A 15686-nucleotide genomic window follows, 5' to 3' on the forward strand; every position below is an offset into this window, starting at 1 on the left:
GTCTGCCTAATTACTGTTAAAGCCTGCTCTTATTTGTACAGATTAGATTTTTAAATATTGAAAATCGTCATGTCAAACATGCAATGAATGGTTCAAAATAGTGAAATACCACTTCCTCAAACATTCTCAACATATGCATATGCTAACACAAGGGCGTGTCTTAGTGATGATCTTCTGCCATGCATCATCATGCTTTCGACTCCCATCATGCCAACAAAACTGAAATCTAATTTACATTTCAAATGAAGCCGAAGAAAATTTAAAAAATTATATTACGATATCACCAAGTAAATATTATTCCATTGATGGATTCATGAACCTAATCTATACAGAATAAGTATCTTTTAGAATTTTAAAATTTAATTAACAAATTCTAAAATTTATCCTTTGCTTGCCGAATAACACCCAGGGCTTCTGCATCATCTGCGGTGGCTGCAATATTTAGCTTGTGCCGGATTTCCATGCTCCATGTGCGAAGGAATGGATTGCAAGCCTTTTCCATCTTAAGCGTAGTTGGAATCTAAGAAAACAATAATAATTAGGTAAAAGAAAAACTCAAGATTCAAATCAAATAGACCAAGAACTAACAACGCTATGTTAGCTTTAACAACTAACAACGATAATCAAAGTTATGACATGTTAGTGAGGAAGATCTGCCAGAGAGGGCACTTGAAAGTTGAAACCATCCATAGAAAAAGCTCAGTTCTGGTAATTACCGTGGGCAAGCCCTTATTTCTAATGTGAGCTACATGGGCAGCATAGGATTGAAGTTCCTTGTTTTCTGGTTCTATGGACAAGGCAAACTTTGAATTACTCTGTCAAATTTAAGAAGCCAAAGTCAATGTCACAGCAATTAGACTTGGAAATGAAGCAGGGAACATAATGAAAGTAGAAACAACTAACCAATGTATATTCATGACCGCAGTAAATACTTGTTTCATCCGGCAACGACATTATTCTTTTAAGAGAAGATAGCATCTGTATCATTGAAAAAATTCTCGATAATTAAAGATAAAACATTACAAGCTAACAAAGCATCGGACTTATACAAATTATACATTTGTAATAACATCTACAAATCAACATCCAACATTCAACTTACACAAAAAATATCATGACTCAATATATGCATAAAAAATGATAAAATAAAAGATTTATCCTTGTGTAACTGACACTATACAGATGCAATTCAAATCAACCTGTTCAGGGGTTCCTTCAAAGATCTCTCCACATGATAAGCTGAACAAGGTGTCTCCAGTAAAAATTGCTGCCGATCCTGGAAAGTAGAAGCATACATGACCTGCTTACAGCACAAACAGATAATAGATTGAAAAGGTGAGGAGTAGTAGGTTGAAGTAAAGAAAATCACATCAAGGAAATTAGCAGCAACTAGAGCATATTAGTTGCATAGCTAAACACTAGAGCACTACCCAAAGCAATTACCCATAAAAAGGTTTACAGAAAATCCCTACACTATTGACAAAATAAATCCTGGAGTCTAACTATGGGAAAGAAAGTCAAAGACTAGAATTCTTTGAGGGCCAGATAATATCATGCTAAACCAAGAAGAACATGCATGCCTTCAAGTAAAAACCATGAGCTTAGTCAATATAACAGCAAACAATCTAATATAGAGTTTAGATTCCCTAGGAATTGAAACTTGTTGAGCAGAATAAAAGAGCGAAAGTAACAAGTAGATCTGAGCCATTTTTTCAAAAATTAGCTTAAAACATATCTAGTAGCAAACAAACTAAGACGATTTATTTTGCAAATGGACAATGAATATGACCTTCAGTGTGACCAGGTGTAGCTAATATATGCACCTCATGACCTGCAAACATCCAGTTATCTCCATCACTCAAATAAATATCAATACCAGGAATTCTTTCCTTGTCTATTTCTGATCCAATTACCTGTAAGATGAGGAATTTTTACAAATAAATCTCCTCACCATTTGCTGATAACACATTTATAATACTAATAAAAAGTATAATAAACTTTGACTCAAGATAAAAGACGTACCTTAGCCCCGTACCTTTCTTTCAACTCTGTATTTCCACTAGTGATATCATGATGGTGGTGGGTGTTCAGTATGTAAGTCAAATTTAGATTTTTCTTACTCAAAGCTTCTATAATAGGCGCAGCTTCGGAAGGATCAACAACACCAACTGTCCCCGTATCCACATCATGTAAAAGATATGCATAACTGTCCCTAAGGCACGGAACCTAAAAATAAAGAAAAATAAGATGATTAACAAAACATACTAAGATTCCAGCACATCGCACCAGAACTTATCAGCACGAGTGAATGAATATTAATCTAATTGCATAATTAAAAATGAGTGAGAAATTTGCTCACCAATTCAATCTGCAGTGTGGAAGATAGATTCACTACACTGCAAAATTGATCTACTCTCAACGACCGACTAGCTCCACGCAATGTTTTTAACGGTATAGAAAATAATCGCATAAATCCATATAAAAGACCTTTCCGCAAGCAAAGTTGTCTCGCATCCGGCCACACGCAAAACCCACTCCTTTCCTACAAGACAGAGAGTAATAAACACATATTACCAAATAATGTTGATGATCATCATCATAATAATAATAAAAATAATCATACGAGCACATCAACACACATAGAGCTACACACAAATGCAAAAGTAAAACCACCACCCAAACACGTATACAAAAACTCACAATGCCTGTGTGAGCAACACTGTTGCCATACTAGATTATAAGAATTTCACCGAGAAAACTCCCAAACACAAACAGAAAACCGAATTACCTCGAAATAAAACTACTGTCAAACATTTTCGAAATCAGAAAGCAAAATCAGTTGCAATCAATTGCTTCCAACCAAAACCGAAATCCTTGTGAGAGATCTACACTCAAAACATCTGGTATACAAGAAAATTCATGAAATCAAATAACGAAGATGGAGACTCGCAAACACAGTCAAACAAAAAACAATAAGAATAACGTTTATTCGATGTACGGTAGTAAGATCTCGGATTGGAAGGGAAAAATCAGTTAAAACAACAATAATAATAAATAATAATAATAATAATAATAATACCTTAGTTTCACTCATCGAATGTGATGCGAAAGAGTGGAGTTAAACGAGGAGAGAGAAGAAAGTGAATTGTTACAAAAGATAGAGAGAAATAGTTTGCATCAGGAATCCATTACTGTGAACGAAGGAGAATTTGCCGATTGAATTGTGTTGTTTAAGAGAGAGAGAGAGAGAGAGAGAGAGAGAGAGAGAGAGAGAGAAACCCTAGAAGAAGCGGAAGAGAGTGAGAACGTGGAATCGATGAAAGAGCATTGATCTGATCGATGATGAGATGAAATGTATCTGAATGAATGAAACGGAGTGGAACGAAAAGAGAAAAAAGGAATGAAAAGAGAAGGCAGTTGCATTTATTTTACGTTGACACAAACACTCTTCTTTCTCTACTGTTTTCTTGAAAACGATTTTGCCTTTTCCCCCTCCTACCACCTTTTACTCCTACCAACCTTCCTATTATTTTTCAACCTTTAATTATAATTTTATATTCTCCATAAACTTCTCAAATTATTAAATTTCAAAATACCATATGGCTAATTCTAGACCTGAAAAATTATAAAATTTGAAATATGTTTTTGTAAAACTTTTTTCTTTTAAATAAAAAAATAAAACTAAAATAAAAATTATAAATTGAATTAATAAAAGTAATTTTTGTTCTTGGGAGTAATTTAAATGGGAAGAAACAACATGACTTTGTTTTCCGTTGATATCTTGGATCAAAGGGACCCATGTTTCTTTCTCCCATGGTTGTTTAATTTCCAACGGACAGGTTAAAGATTCAAAGTTTTCGAAAATGGTAGATCATGTGAAACCACTAAACATTGGATTAACCATCATAATAATAATTATTTTTACTAATCACCACTACAATCAAGGATATTGTTACTATTGGGACCAAACAACTACACCAAGATTCTTGTTTTGACTTGTTCAAACGTGGTAACCTTTCCTCCATAATCTTCAATTGTTTATAAATATGTTCTTCCTCTTTTATATAATTAAGAAATGGAGACAGAAAATGGTGTGAAACATTATTCCTTTCACACCAAAATCTGTTCTCCCTATAAAGAAAATAAGTAAAAAAAAATGTATAATTCAACAATTAATACTACTCGATATAACGTACTCCAATCTCTCACAAAAAAAAATTAAGTTAGATATTGTTATTATCCAAACAATTCAGTCATGTCAATATAAGATATTATTAAATATATTTCACAAAATTTTCAAATAACAATATTTATTTATTTATACATTCCATCGATCCAAAAATATAGTATATTACTGCAGTATTTATTTTATGAACATTTATGGTATTAATTCATCTTAACTCCTTTAAGAAAACAAATAACCATCAACCCTATTAAGTATTGGTCATTATTTTATTAAAGTTCTTGAAGACTTTAGTGTTTTAGGGTTGAGGTATCTTTATGAATATTTAATTTATCTTTCCTGCGAGCTTATTTATATTATTGAGAATAATTTTGTAAATTTATATTACTGAGAATAATTTTGTAAATTTATGTTTGTTAAAAGTTTTACATTAATTAAAGATAAAACAATTTTATAATACATAAGTGAATATAAATTTTGATTTTATAAGATTAAATTAGACTTAAAATTATTTTTTAATATATTTAAAAATTTAATTACATTATATATATATATATATATAGTTAACTTTTTTTTATACCATTTCATGTCATGATTAACCACTTTTGGTAGAATAATGAATAACTTACTAATATTGAATGAGTAATGTATGAGTGCTTAGAGTGTTAATGGGCTTGCTAATTAAAATTTAGTAAAAGAAAAACAAAATCAATTTAATAAATAAAGTTGATCAATATATTAGTCTATTTATTACTTGGATTCCACAAAAGTTGATTTTCAAACGTTGAATATATTAGTTTAAAAGTTTAAGAATTATCTCTATTAACTTCAAAATAAATACAAGTTTTGCCCTTATGTTTTACATCTTGTTTCTTAATCTTACCAACTCAAATAATTTAATTCACATATTGGAATTATTTAAAAATATTTCAAACTAAATTAAATAGATATTAAAATAAATTTATTTAAAAAACTGAATTATTAAAAAATTGAATTTAATTATTATATTAATTTATTATTAAAATCTGAATTTTTAATAATTTAATTAATTAACTCAAAACACGATATAATGACACATTTAAAGTTTTTTTTTTTTCAGTTGTAAAATTATTGAGTTCAATTAAAGCATTATCTGTACAGATGTTATCAAATAAACTTCCACCCAGAAACTGAATTTTCTAAAGAAGTGCGAATGGACTAAAGATTAAGTGAAGGGTAAAATTATGAATGACAAAAAATAATTAACATTTTCTAACATTTAAAAAACTACAGTTAAAAAAAAACAGAAAATATTTCTAAATTCCATATTTTAAGAAAACCAAAAAAGTAGATATTTACTGTCAATAATTCCTAGTAGTAAGACTTGATTGACTAATGCACATTTTCTTACGAATAAAAACAATGTTAGGCATCGAAATCAAAAATCAAACTCATTGGTCATAACATTAAATGTTGAAATGATTGATAGTTAGTAAATTAAAATATATTTCTTTCATTTAAGAATTTTGAATGTTTTTATCATAATTTTGCAGTTAAACAACTAACAATCATAATTTGAGAGATGGAATAAAAGTTTCATCAAATGGGAATAAACAGTTCATGTTTCTTTTGTTTTTCTCCTTTTTTTTTTTTTTCAGAACCCTTAATTTTTGTATGAGTGGAAGTCAGGTATCAGTGAAAGGGTATCAGAGCTTCAGATAGTGGAAGACAGGTGTGCAGTGCTAAGTGGTCGATCGATTTTAGTGACGATAGTATTTAAGGCTAAATTTCAAACTTCGTATCACTTTTCTGCATGCACCCTTCATCTTCAATCTTCTGAACCTTCCATTTTTTCCTCCTTCTCTCTACAATCTCCATCTTCTCTCTACGATTTCTCATCCTTTTCTTCTTCCGATCATCATTCAGGCAACGCCTAAGTATTTATGGTGTCAAGAGCTTTCTATTGCGCCGATCAAGTTGTGGTTTAAGTTGGTGAGTACTTCTCTTCTTAGACCGTTCATTTTTCTGTCACATGCAAACCCAAATTGTGGTTGCATGAGTGTATTATCTCATTCTGATAGTAACTCTGGTCTTGTATTTGGTTTAGTTTTTAAATCAGTGAGCTCTAAGTGTATAAGACTGGTAGTGGTGAACCATATCCTGCATCTGTGAGCGTTTGGCTACGTTTAGAGGTAAGGGAGGCTTATATAATTTGATTATGATTTCTTGTTCTGAATGGTTGTATGTTTGTTTGATCCATGGATGAATATGAGGTGTTGTTTTTAGTGCATGTTTTGTATATATGAGTATATGAGTTACAAATGATGTGAACTGGCTGATATAGGGTTTGCTCTTAAGTATGTAGAATTCTGTATAATCTTGTGGTTGTCACTGAAAGTCATTATTGACCGTTCGATTTTTCTTTGAGTATTCGGTCTGTACTGGATTCTTCTTCTGTGGAGAATTTCAGTAAATGACCGATCGGTTTTCTCTTAGTATAATTGTAAGTAAGCGTTCAGTCTAAGTATAGCTTCCTCTTTATGCTTTCTAAACAGTTTAGTTAATGTATTCTATAGTACTTACAGTCGTAGATGTTACCTTTATCCATCATTGAAAATAAGTGTTGTGTAATTGAATATATATATTCATTCATTTTGATTTAAGTTCAGTAGTGCTCGGTCTTGAACCAAGCGCTAGGTTTCAGTAGTGCTTGGTCTTCAACCAAGCGCTCGGTCTCAGTAGTGCTCGGTTTTGAACTAAGTGCTCGGTCTTTATATTGGTTGGTCTTTAACCAAGCGCTCGGTATTTTTATTATACCCCATTGTGTACTCTATTTGAACTAAGAGTGTTCGGTCCAAGTCAATAATATTCGGTTAAATATTGTAGGGTTCGGTTTAAGTTCTTAGGTTTCAGCAATGGTTATTATGATTTTCGGTTAAGTCTAAATTATAGGTAATATTTAGTATTCGGTACATTCTTAGGAGTTCGGTCTAGTAAAATACTGTTATGTAGTAACTGTTGAGTAGAAAGTAAACATCCAAATACTATCACTAGTGTTCGGCTTATGATGAGTCTTATCTAGAATGGACCGTTCGGTCCTGTACAATGTATAAGTGGAAGATCGCTTGGTCTTGCACTAAGTGTTCAGCTGCGTTAGTCTAGAAAGTATTCAAAACGTTCGGTCTTGTCTCTGGGGGAATGTTATTGATCAGTTTTGATTTCATATGGGATCTATTTGTATTGGTTCGGTTTGATTGTATTATGGAATATAAATAGAATGGTATGGAAATGAAAGAGTATTCTAGGGAGGAATATCTCATGAGTGGTTATTGAATGGTAGAGTATAAATGTGGTTATGCTTAGCTGGCGGTTATCCTGATATTCTGTGATTACTCATTCTCAAGTAGAGAGGAGTAAGTCATGTGTGAGAATGGGAGAAGGTCCTAGTCCATAAGGTGAACTTGGACGGAACGAACTAACCTCGGGTGACAGTTGTTGAGGGCATCCTAGCTATTACATCACCCGGGTGCAAAAACGTCGTAGCTACACATAATTCATACAGTCCGGACAGTCAGAGTAAAGTGGTCGGTCATGGCATGCTTTGACGTGAAATTTTGATTGGAAGTACATGATTGGATGTTACATGTATATTGAATTATGTTAGATTTATGTGAAGTATAGGTTTTACTGAATTAATTAAATTACATAAGCTTACCCTATTTTCTGTCTTGTCTGTTTTGTCCGTTCGATCATTATTTCTATTGCAATGATTATCCTATGGATGTGAGCAGAAGGAGAAGAGTTGCTGGAAGAGACCCTGGAAGAAGTGGAAGTGAAAGCTGAAACATAGGACCGTTTGGTCATTAGGATTGGTCTTATTTTGTATAACCGATCAGTATTAGCGTAGTTTTGATAATCATTCGGTCTAGACTGTGCTTTTATAATTCTTAAAATTTTTAATATTTTCGTAAGATCGTTCGACTATAACTGTACTTCTTATTCTTAAAAATGAACTGTAATATTATTATCCGTAAATATTAATGTTACACTTTTATATCTCTAGTTTCTACTATTTGAATTTCCATCCTATGAAGGTTTTAAAAAAAATGTAATTAATAATCAATAAGAAAAGAATCAGAAAGTCCAATAAAAAACATGTTTAAATAAAATAATCTAATAAATTTATTTTTTATTTATCCTTATTTTTTTGAACAAAAAAAAAGCTATTTAAAATTTTCCACAATATTTCACTTGAACCGCTTCCACTAAACAAAGTAGCTGAGCGTTCCTATTATTATGTTTTTCTGAATATACTTTTTCTTCAATAAAATCAACAAATAAATAGTAGAAATATGTTCACTAGTGTTTGTAAATTTTTTTAAAATTAAAATTAAATTTTAGTTATATCAATGTTTATATTTAAAAGCAAATTAGCATATACAAAATTACTTTTGTATATATCCTTATTTTGTTCAACAAAAAAAAGCCTGTTTGAAAATTCTCCACAAAATATTTCACTTGAAGCATTTCAACTAAATAATGTAGTAGATCATTCCTTTTATTCTATTTCTTTTTAATATACCCTTTCTTGAATAAAATCAGCAAATAAATAGAAAAAGTGTTTTACTAGTGTTTGTAAGATTATTTTTTAAATCAAAATTAATTTATAGTTACCTTAATATTTAGATTTAAAAGCAAAAGTAGTAATAAAATTTGTTGTTAAATCTTTTATCTATGCAAAAGAAAATGTAAAGTTGGTTTCGTAAAATTACATTTGAATTTAAAATAACTTGTCGATGTAAATTTACATAAATAAACATTTATACAAAATCAAATTAATTAATATATCTAATTTCCAAATGGATCAGTTGAGTAAGAGAAAATAGATATGCATCTTGAAATGGTCAAGTCTCAATGGTTTCCTAAAAGAAGTCTCCAATGCTTAATTAATCCATAAATAACTTTTATTCTTAGCAATGTATAATTGTTTGTATTATCTACAATTATATTCTCTCTCTTACAGATTAATAACAAATCTTATTCTATTACTAAGAATAAGTACATCCATACATATACATACATATATATATATATATATATATATATATATATATATATATATATATATATATATATATATATATATATAAATTAATTATTAATATTTTATTAGTAAAAAGGCTCATTTTTCTTTCCAAACTCATCATTCTAACTTTATAACTCTTAAAGTATATTTCCAGAGAAAGTTAAACTCAAAAACTCTTCAGAAAGTTACTTTCATCTAAGTCACCCTTATAACTTCTGCCCTAATATATTATATAAAGATTGCAGGAAGATTACCAAAAAACAATTTTTTAGTTCTTTCTTCTTTCTGGGTTACAGGTTGAAAAAGTTCAAATTCCATGTTCAGAACAGTACCAGCTGACCAGCTGTTTCCTAATAATAATCCAAAAGAAATGAGGTTAACATAATGACTGCCACCCATTTTTTCAGATGTTACAATTCAGTACAGCTCGGTATGGTCGGTGCAGTTGCAGCTTTGGTCCTACAATTCACAGCACTCTCTAAAAACTTCAAAGATGCATTTTATTGCTGCAATCACACAACTGCCACCTACCCAGACTACACCTTTCAAAGTTCATCCTGAAAGAGTCAAAGTCCAAGGAAATGCTTATTTACTAAGGGTACTGAAAATGAAGACTGTCCCTTACCAAAATAATTGAAAGAAAACGAAATTTCACACAATGGAAAGATCTTACAATGCATCGAACCCAACAGCAGCTCAAGCATTTCAGAAGTTGTATTTTGTATTACAAATTCATAATATATTATTTATCCTCACTACTTCCACACCAATGTAAGAAAAAGTATCAGATGTTTATGAATCATTGAATTCATATTTATTTACAGAGTCCTGTCAACTCATGACAACTCATGACTCAGTGTGCTTTTTATTGGAAATTACCTGAGAAAATTTGTTTTTTTTTTAAATAACAAGCAATAATTGAAGTGGAACATCAATATGAACGAAAGATAGAAAAAAGAGTGACGGTGAGTGTGATATTGCCAATGGAGACACTTTTATGCTTACTTCCAGAAAAATTCAGGAATTTATTTCTAAATTTGCATATTTAAGTACAACAATGTTTTCTTAAATTGATGTTTGAATATCTTCTTTGTTTTGAATGAATTAGGACTGAAAACATATAAGGAAAATTCAATCCATTCATTATGTTAATCCACTTATTAGGTGAGAAAAGTTCAAGACTTATTATGACGATAAATAGTTTGTCCTATTTAATGTGAAACTCTTTCCAGAATCAATGCACACTTTGCCACTTTTTGAGGTGCTGATCAGATACAGACTTCACCAAATCACACCTAGTGATCACAGTCAGAAGGTATACATTTCAAGTTCGAATAATTTTTGTCTTTGTTTTTGCGTGTGTGTGTCAGGTAATTGAAAAATATCTTTATTGTATTTGATTTGGATATGCAAAAGGGCTGATATCTATCTCAATGGTAACGTGTTATGGGCAGTGGTCATATCATACCCAACTCGAGTAAACCAAGAATCACAATATCAGCAGCCAAAGTTCACACAACACTTCATTGCACGAACAATGGAAGCAATAAAGTATTACGAGGCATATTCACATAAGGATAAAATAACAAGAGAATGTTAGGCTTACATGGTAATCATACGTATCGTGGGGATCCGGCTGCAAAACAAAGTTTTGACATCAGACTTTGTACTTCATAAGCGATATAAGTGATCAGAAATCCATTTGAATTAGAGACCAAACAATGTTACATGTATTGGCCGGAAAATTTAAGAGAAGAAACCACGAAAAACTGTTAATTTCTCTCCTAAAAAATTTGGAGGAAATTTGTCCAAACAGGTCATTTGCTCCCCCCTACTATTAACTCCTACCGCACAAAATAGAAGATAAACCAAAACCTTTACTGCAAAGTTAAAAAAATACACTCTAGAACAGTTTTTGATGGCAAACGAGAACAAAAACATTACCCTTCGACGCCGCCTCCTGTTTCCATATTTATGATCCCTCTCCTTTCTCCTTTTTTCACCCTCTTCTCGTGCTCTCTGTGCCTCCTACACAATCATAACATCAAATGGCATTGATATTGTACAAAGCAACATGACAAATATGATAATCACACATTAAAATTACTGCTGAAGCATTTAGGCTTTGAATGGTCACCTCTTCTTCCCTAGCCCTTCTTTCTTTTTCTGCTTCTTCAAAAGCTTCTTTTTCGGACTGAGATTTCACACAAAAATGAGAATGCAGATACTAAGTTTCCTATCTGCTACAGACTAAATAACAGATACGAAGTCTACAAGTAAAAGCTCACCTCTCTATTGTTAGCCATAAATTCATCCACAACCTGCTTTGCATACTGCGGATCATCACAAATTAAGATGTTGTCGTAAACTGAACCTGCCTTCACCTAAAATTTCAAAAGTTAATATTGCCACACTTCAAATATTCAATAATAGATAATTTCAAGTATAGGTAAACTTCTGGAAATTACAACTCAGGGTGTTTGGGTAAACAATTTAACCAAGCACTTGTCCAATAATTTCTTATTGGATGGCAGCTTGTTCAAAAGTTTATGAAGCTTACTGTAATAAGCTTAAAAGAGGTAAATAAAGGGAATGAGCCACTTTCATAAATTAAAATAAGCATTTCTAAATGCTCCTTCAATCTATAGAGGAAGAACTAAAGGTATGTATGTATAGACACACACACACCTGCCACACTTCAATGCCCACATACTTAATTGGCCTGAGAACATAAAGATCGGGATCATCCTCAAATTCTGCAGGAAACAACAAAGGTAAAGCAAAACCAGAAGTAAAGATCAAGTAACTACACCAATTGCTATACATAAGTTTATATAGAAGATTTCACAATAAATTTGCTAAACATTCATGCAGAGGCTTAAAAGCTTAAAGGAATGCAAGGCTGTAGATATTACTAAAACCATTGATACGTCAGTTGCCACCTAGTGAAAACTATTAGAATACCATTTTAAAATTTTCTTGTCTTATCAAATTTTTCCCAAGCCAACAACAAATGCGCAAAATCCAACAGTCTAAATCCATATAAAATTATAATGTCAGTACACATCGTATTTGTAACAGTTACAATTAAACATAAATGACAAAGCCTAAAAGTGTAAGCTAGTTATTTTGTTTGTCTTTACCAGAAAATTAATGCATTGACTCTTCCTTCTTGATTCTAAAAATAGAAATCACCATAATATAAATAAATCTACCTACCTGGGTTATCAATCCATGGAATCTTCCACTTTCCTTTGTAGTTGGGATTCTTGATTTTCTGCAGTTCAACAATTTTCAATGATTAGAAAACCTAAAAGAGCAATGACTTCAAATTTAAATGTGTGGCATTAAAAACCTTGCGTTTCCATGGTCCTTTGTATGCTGGATTAGGAACTTTTGAGGGCTTCCATAGTCCATCATCATCATCATCCCAGTCAGCAGGCTACTCAAACAAAGAATAACAAAAGAGAAGGAAAAGAACATTCATAAATCCATGCTAAACTAAGTCTTCTGTCAATAATTAAAAAATATGAAGTAAACAAATCAACCTTCTTGGCTTTTGGATCAGGAATTTCAGCTGGAATTGAATCATATCCCTGCAACATATATATATAAAAAAACAAAGCAGAATGAAGCATGTAAAATTGTAACTAAAAATCCATCCGCCAGTATGTGTGGCCGAAAACCTTAAGCAGAGGTTGGCTATAAAATTTTCATTGGAAAATAATTATCAAGCTGATGTTTCATCATTATTAGAATCTACCACTTCAAATAAATAATCTAATACTTGTATCAAGGGACTGAGGGAAAAATAAGAAGTATCTGCAAAAGTTTGATACCATTTATGATGCTTGATGAGACTTAAAAGAGTAATTAATAAATAAAGCAATTGTTCTCTTTTGTTGCTGACAATGGAAACCTCTTCAATACAAAATAAACAGAATTTTGCTAATAGCCCAACCAGTTGTAGCAGACAGTGTTTGCACAGTGGTTGCGGTAGCACAGACCATGAACCTTCTTGCAAAGTAATTGATCAATCGCAACCCAAAAAACTGATAGCAGATACCATATATTGTTCATGTGGACATTCAACTCGGTGAAATGGAAAATCCGTACTACTATAGATAGAAATTCCTAAAGGTGATCATGAAGGTTTTTCATGTAAATGCAAACGCTACATGCAAAGGTGAAGGTGTTTGGCAATCTTGATTAAGAGTTTCAAATCACCAGAAGAGGATTATGGTGAAGAGGGGAGCAAATAGTACCTCTGGTTTGACATCATTAGGATCTTCAATGTACTCTCTATCATCCCAGTCTGCTGGCTGCAATAGTTAAAATAAAAAGTTTCAGACGAAAGCAAATTGATAGATAAAGATGTAAAATATACCAAAAGAACCAAAGTTTTTTCTAATGTAAATTAAAGAACCCCATAGAATGATTGTTTAAGTTGTTTTTTAATGTATGACCATTGAAACCCCCAGAAAGTATTGACAATAACAATGCAGATCATATACTTCGTAGGTAATTACAAATATTCTTAATTAAAACAAGTCAAGTCTCATAGTTGTACCTTTTTTGCTTTGACATCCTTGATTTTCCTCGGAGGAAGGATGTCCCAATCTGCATACATGCTTCCCGAATCTCTTTCCCGGTTATCAACAAGGATACTATAAGAGGCATCAGGCCTTAGAATAAATGTATAGAAATGAGTCAATTTATCCGTTTCACATTGCAGTTCCTTCCTAATAGGGTAATTCTGCCCTTGGTATGATAGTATAAGATGGAGCTTCTTAGTCTGTGTGCCACATATATCTGGTCCAAACATCAAACTGCATCAAGCAAGACAAATCAGTTCACTCTACTCACCAGCACAGAGACAGACTAAATAGAACACTGAAGCGTATGTTTCTACAACATCAAACAACAAGACGCCTCACTTCAATTAAAATAGGGGGATAAAAAGAGAAACATTTAAATGTATAAAACAAATAGCAAACAAATGCGGGAGTAAGCGGTTTGGATTAATTCCTCAACAAGCTCTCACTAGAGAAAAAATTAAGAAAGTAAAATGAAATAAGTTTCTCTGAAAAGTTATAATTAACTTATGCACTTAATAAATTACAGAAATTGTCTCGTTTAGTTATTCGACAAGTTATTTTTAGGTTATAACAAAAACTTGTAATTTTATTTCTTATTATTTTTCTTCGACCAAAATTGCTTACAACAAATTTATTCAAAACCTAATCTATATAAGTAAACTTAAAAAATACATTCACAAATACTCTTTCTAGCACTTTTTTTTTGTTAGCTAAATTTTATTAAAATTTACTGAACAATTTGGGTCCCACCCTCTATCTAACAAATGAAGTCTCACCCATAATTTCACGTGTCTAAATAAATATTAGCCAAGCTTTGAAAGCATGCTGTTAACATTTCTTGATATAGGATACTCCATGTACATAGAAGTTCATCTTCTATTTGTAACCAAGTTAGCAAAGAACATATATTTTAAAACATAACATGAGAATTTGACAGACAGACCTATAAGGGGTATCACCACCAAACTTCTTCTGATTGACATAACCAGAGAGAAGTTTGATGTAACCGCCACCGCATTCAATGTCCTGCTCCAACCTAATGGAATACTGCACCACAAGCGTTCTGTCCTTGTTGCTAAACTCGGGTATCTTTGCAGATATGGCAAAATGTTTCGCATCGTTATGTGTTTGAAGACCTGCAAAAGAAAAGTTTCACCATCACCATCATCAGCAGCATAGTAATAATAACAATAACAATAATAAATGTGATCAACAACACAATTCAATTAACTTTTTTGTTTTTATCTTGTGAATAAGTTAATTATGGATAAATAAATTTCAATTTTTTTTCTTCATGTTTTCCATGTTAGAAATCAAGATCGTCTTGATAAGTCAGTAGTATGTGAAATAGTTTATTATTCTAACCAATGTTGGACATGTGAGATTAATGAATTGAAGAATGAATACCTTTGTCATCAGGATCTCCAGACCATTTCCCTGCTGTGTGCTTGAAGGTACCTGCTTTTCCCTCGCTCCTTTTCCAGTCCGACAAAACCCAACGGCTCTTCCATCCATCTGAAGCAATCAATCAACAAAATTAAAAATCTCCGAAAACAGTGGAGTCTGAGGTGAAGTGAAGGGTGAAGATTATTATGATTACCTTCGAATCTCTCTTCGAAGAAGATCTCAGCGAGTGCAGAGTGAAGAATCAGAAGGAAAAGCAGAAGCTTGAACAACTGGGTAGTGCTGCCATTGGCCATCTCATTCCTCACTGCAATGGCAACAAAAGTTGCTTCAGATTTCAGCTCAGAGTGTTGTTGAGTTGAAAGAGTTGCCACAAACGAATTTAAAATTACTACGGTGGAGGAGTGGTACTTTCTAGAACACTTTCCTTCAAATT

General features: G+C 31.9%; 2 protein-coding genes across 5 annotated transcripts; both read right to left on the reverse strand.

Annotated features, from left to right (window-relative positions):
• Positions 1 to 243: 243 nt before the first annotated feature.
• On the reverse strand, positions 244 to 3487 carry LOC108339553 (probable hydroxyacylglutathione hydrolase 2, chloroplastic). Of its 3 annotated transcripts, XM_017576693.2 has the most exons (9): positions 3080 to 3418; positions 2789 to 2900; positions 2360 to 2542; positions 2023 to 2226; positions 1790 to 1913; positions 1200 to 1300; positions 904 to 978; positions 717 to 815; positions 244 to 520 (listed from the first exon to the last, which is right to left on the reverse strand). In XM_017576693.2, exons 3-9 carry the CDS (start codon positions 2468 to 2470, stop codon positions 374 to 376), a joined length of 861 nt encoding a protein of 286 aa, XP_017432182.1. In that variant the 5' UTR covers positions 2471 to 2542; positions 2789 to 2900; positions 3080 to 3418; the 3' UTR covers positions 244 to 373. The 3 variants fall into 3 exon arrangements, with proteins under 3 accessions (XP_017432182.1, XP_052734004.1, XP_017432181.1); XM_052878044.1 differs by lacking the exon at positions 2789 to 2900 and having other exon boundaries at positions 3280 to 3487; XM_017576692.2 differs by lacking the exon at positions 2789 to 2900.
• Positions 3488 to 9498: 6011 nt separating this feature from the next.
• LOC108340819 (calreticulin-3) lies at positions 9499 to 15645 on the reverse strand. Of its 2 annotated transcripts, XM_017578410.2 has the most exons (14): positions 15447 to 15642; positions 15254 to 15361; positions 14790 to 14982; positions 13819 to 14077; positions 13514 to 13570; positions 12797 to 12844; positions 12604 to 12690; positions 12468 to 12525; positions 11937 to 12004; positions 11537 to 11632; positions 11386 to 11442; positions 11193 to 11276; positions 10855 to 10884; positions 9499 to 9805 (listed from the first exon to the last, which is right to left on the reverse strand). In XM_017578410.2, the coding sequence occupies exons 1-14, from the start codon at positions 15544 to 15546 to the stop codon at positions 9794 to 9796; spliced, it is 1257 nt and encodes a 418-aa protein (XP_017433899.1). In that variant the 5' UTR covers positions 15547 to 15642; the 3' UTR covers positions 9499 to 9793. The 2 variants fall into 2 exon arrangements, with proteins under 2 accessions (XP_017433899.1, XP_052734005.1); XM_052878045.1 differs by having other exon boundaries at positions 9499 to 10884; positions 15447 to 15645.
• Positions 15646 to 15686: the final 41 nt, after the last annotated feature.

This window comes from Vigna angularis, chromosome 5, assembly GCF_016808095.1.
Source record: "Vigna angularis cultivar LongXiaoDou No.4 chromosome 5, ASM1680809v1, whole genome shotgun sequence".
NCBI lineage: Eukaryota > Viridiplantae > Streptophyta > Magnoliopsida > Fabales > Fabaceae > Vigna > Vigna angularis.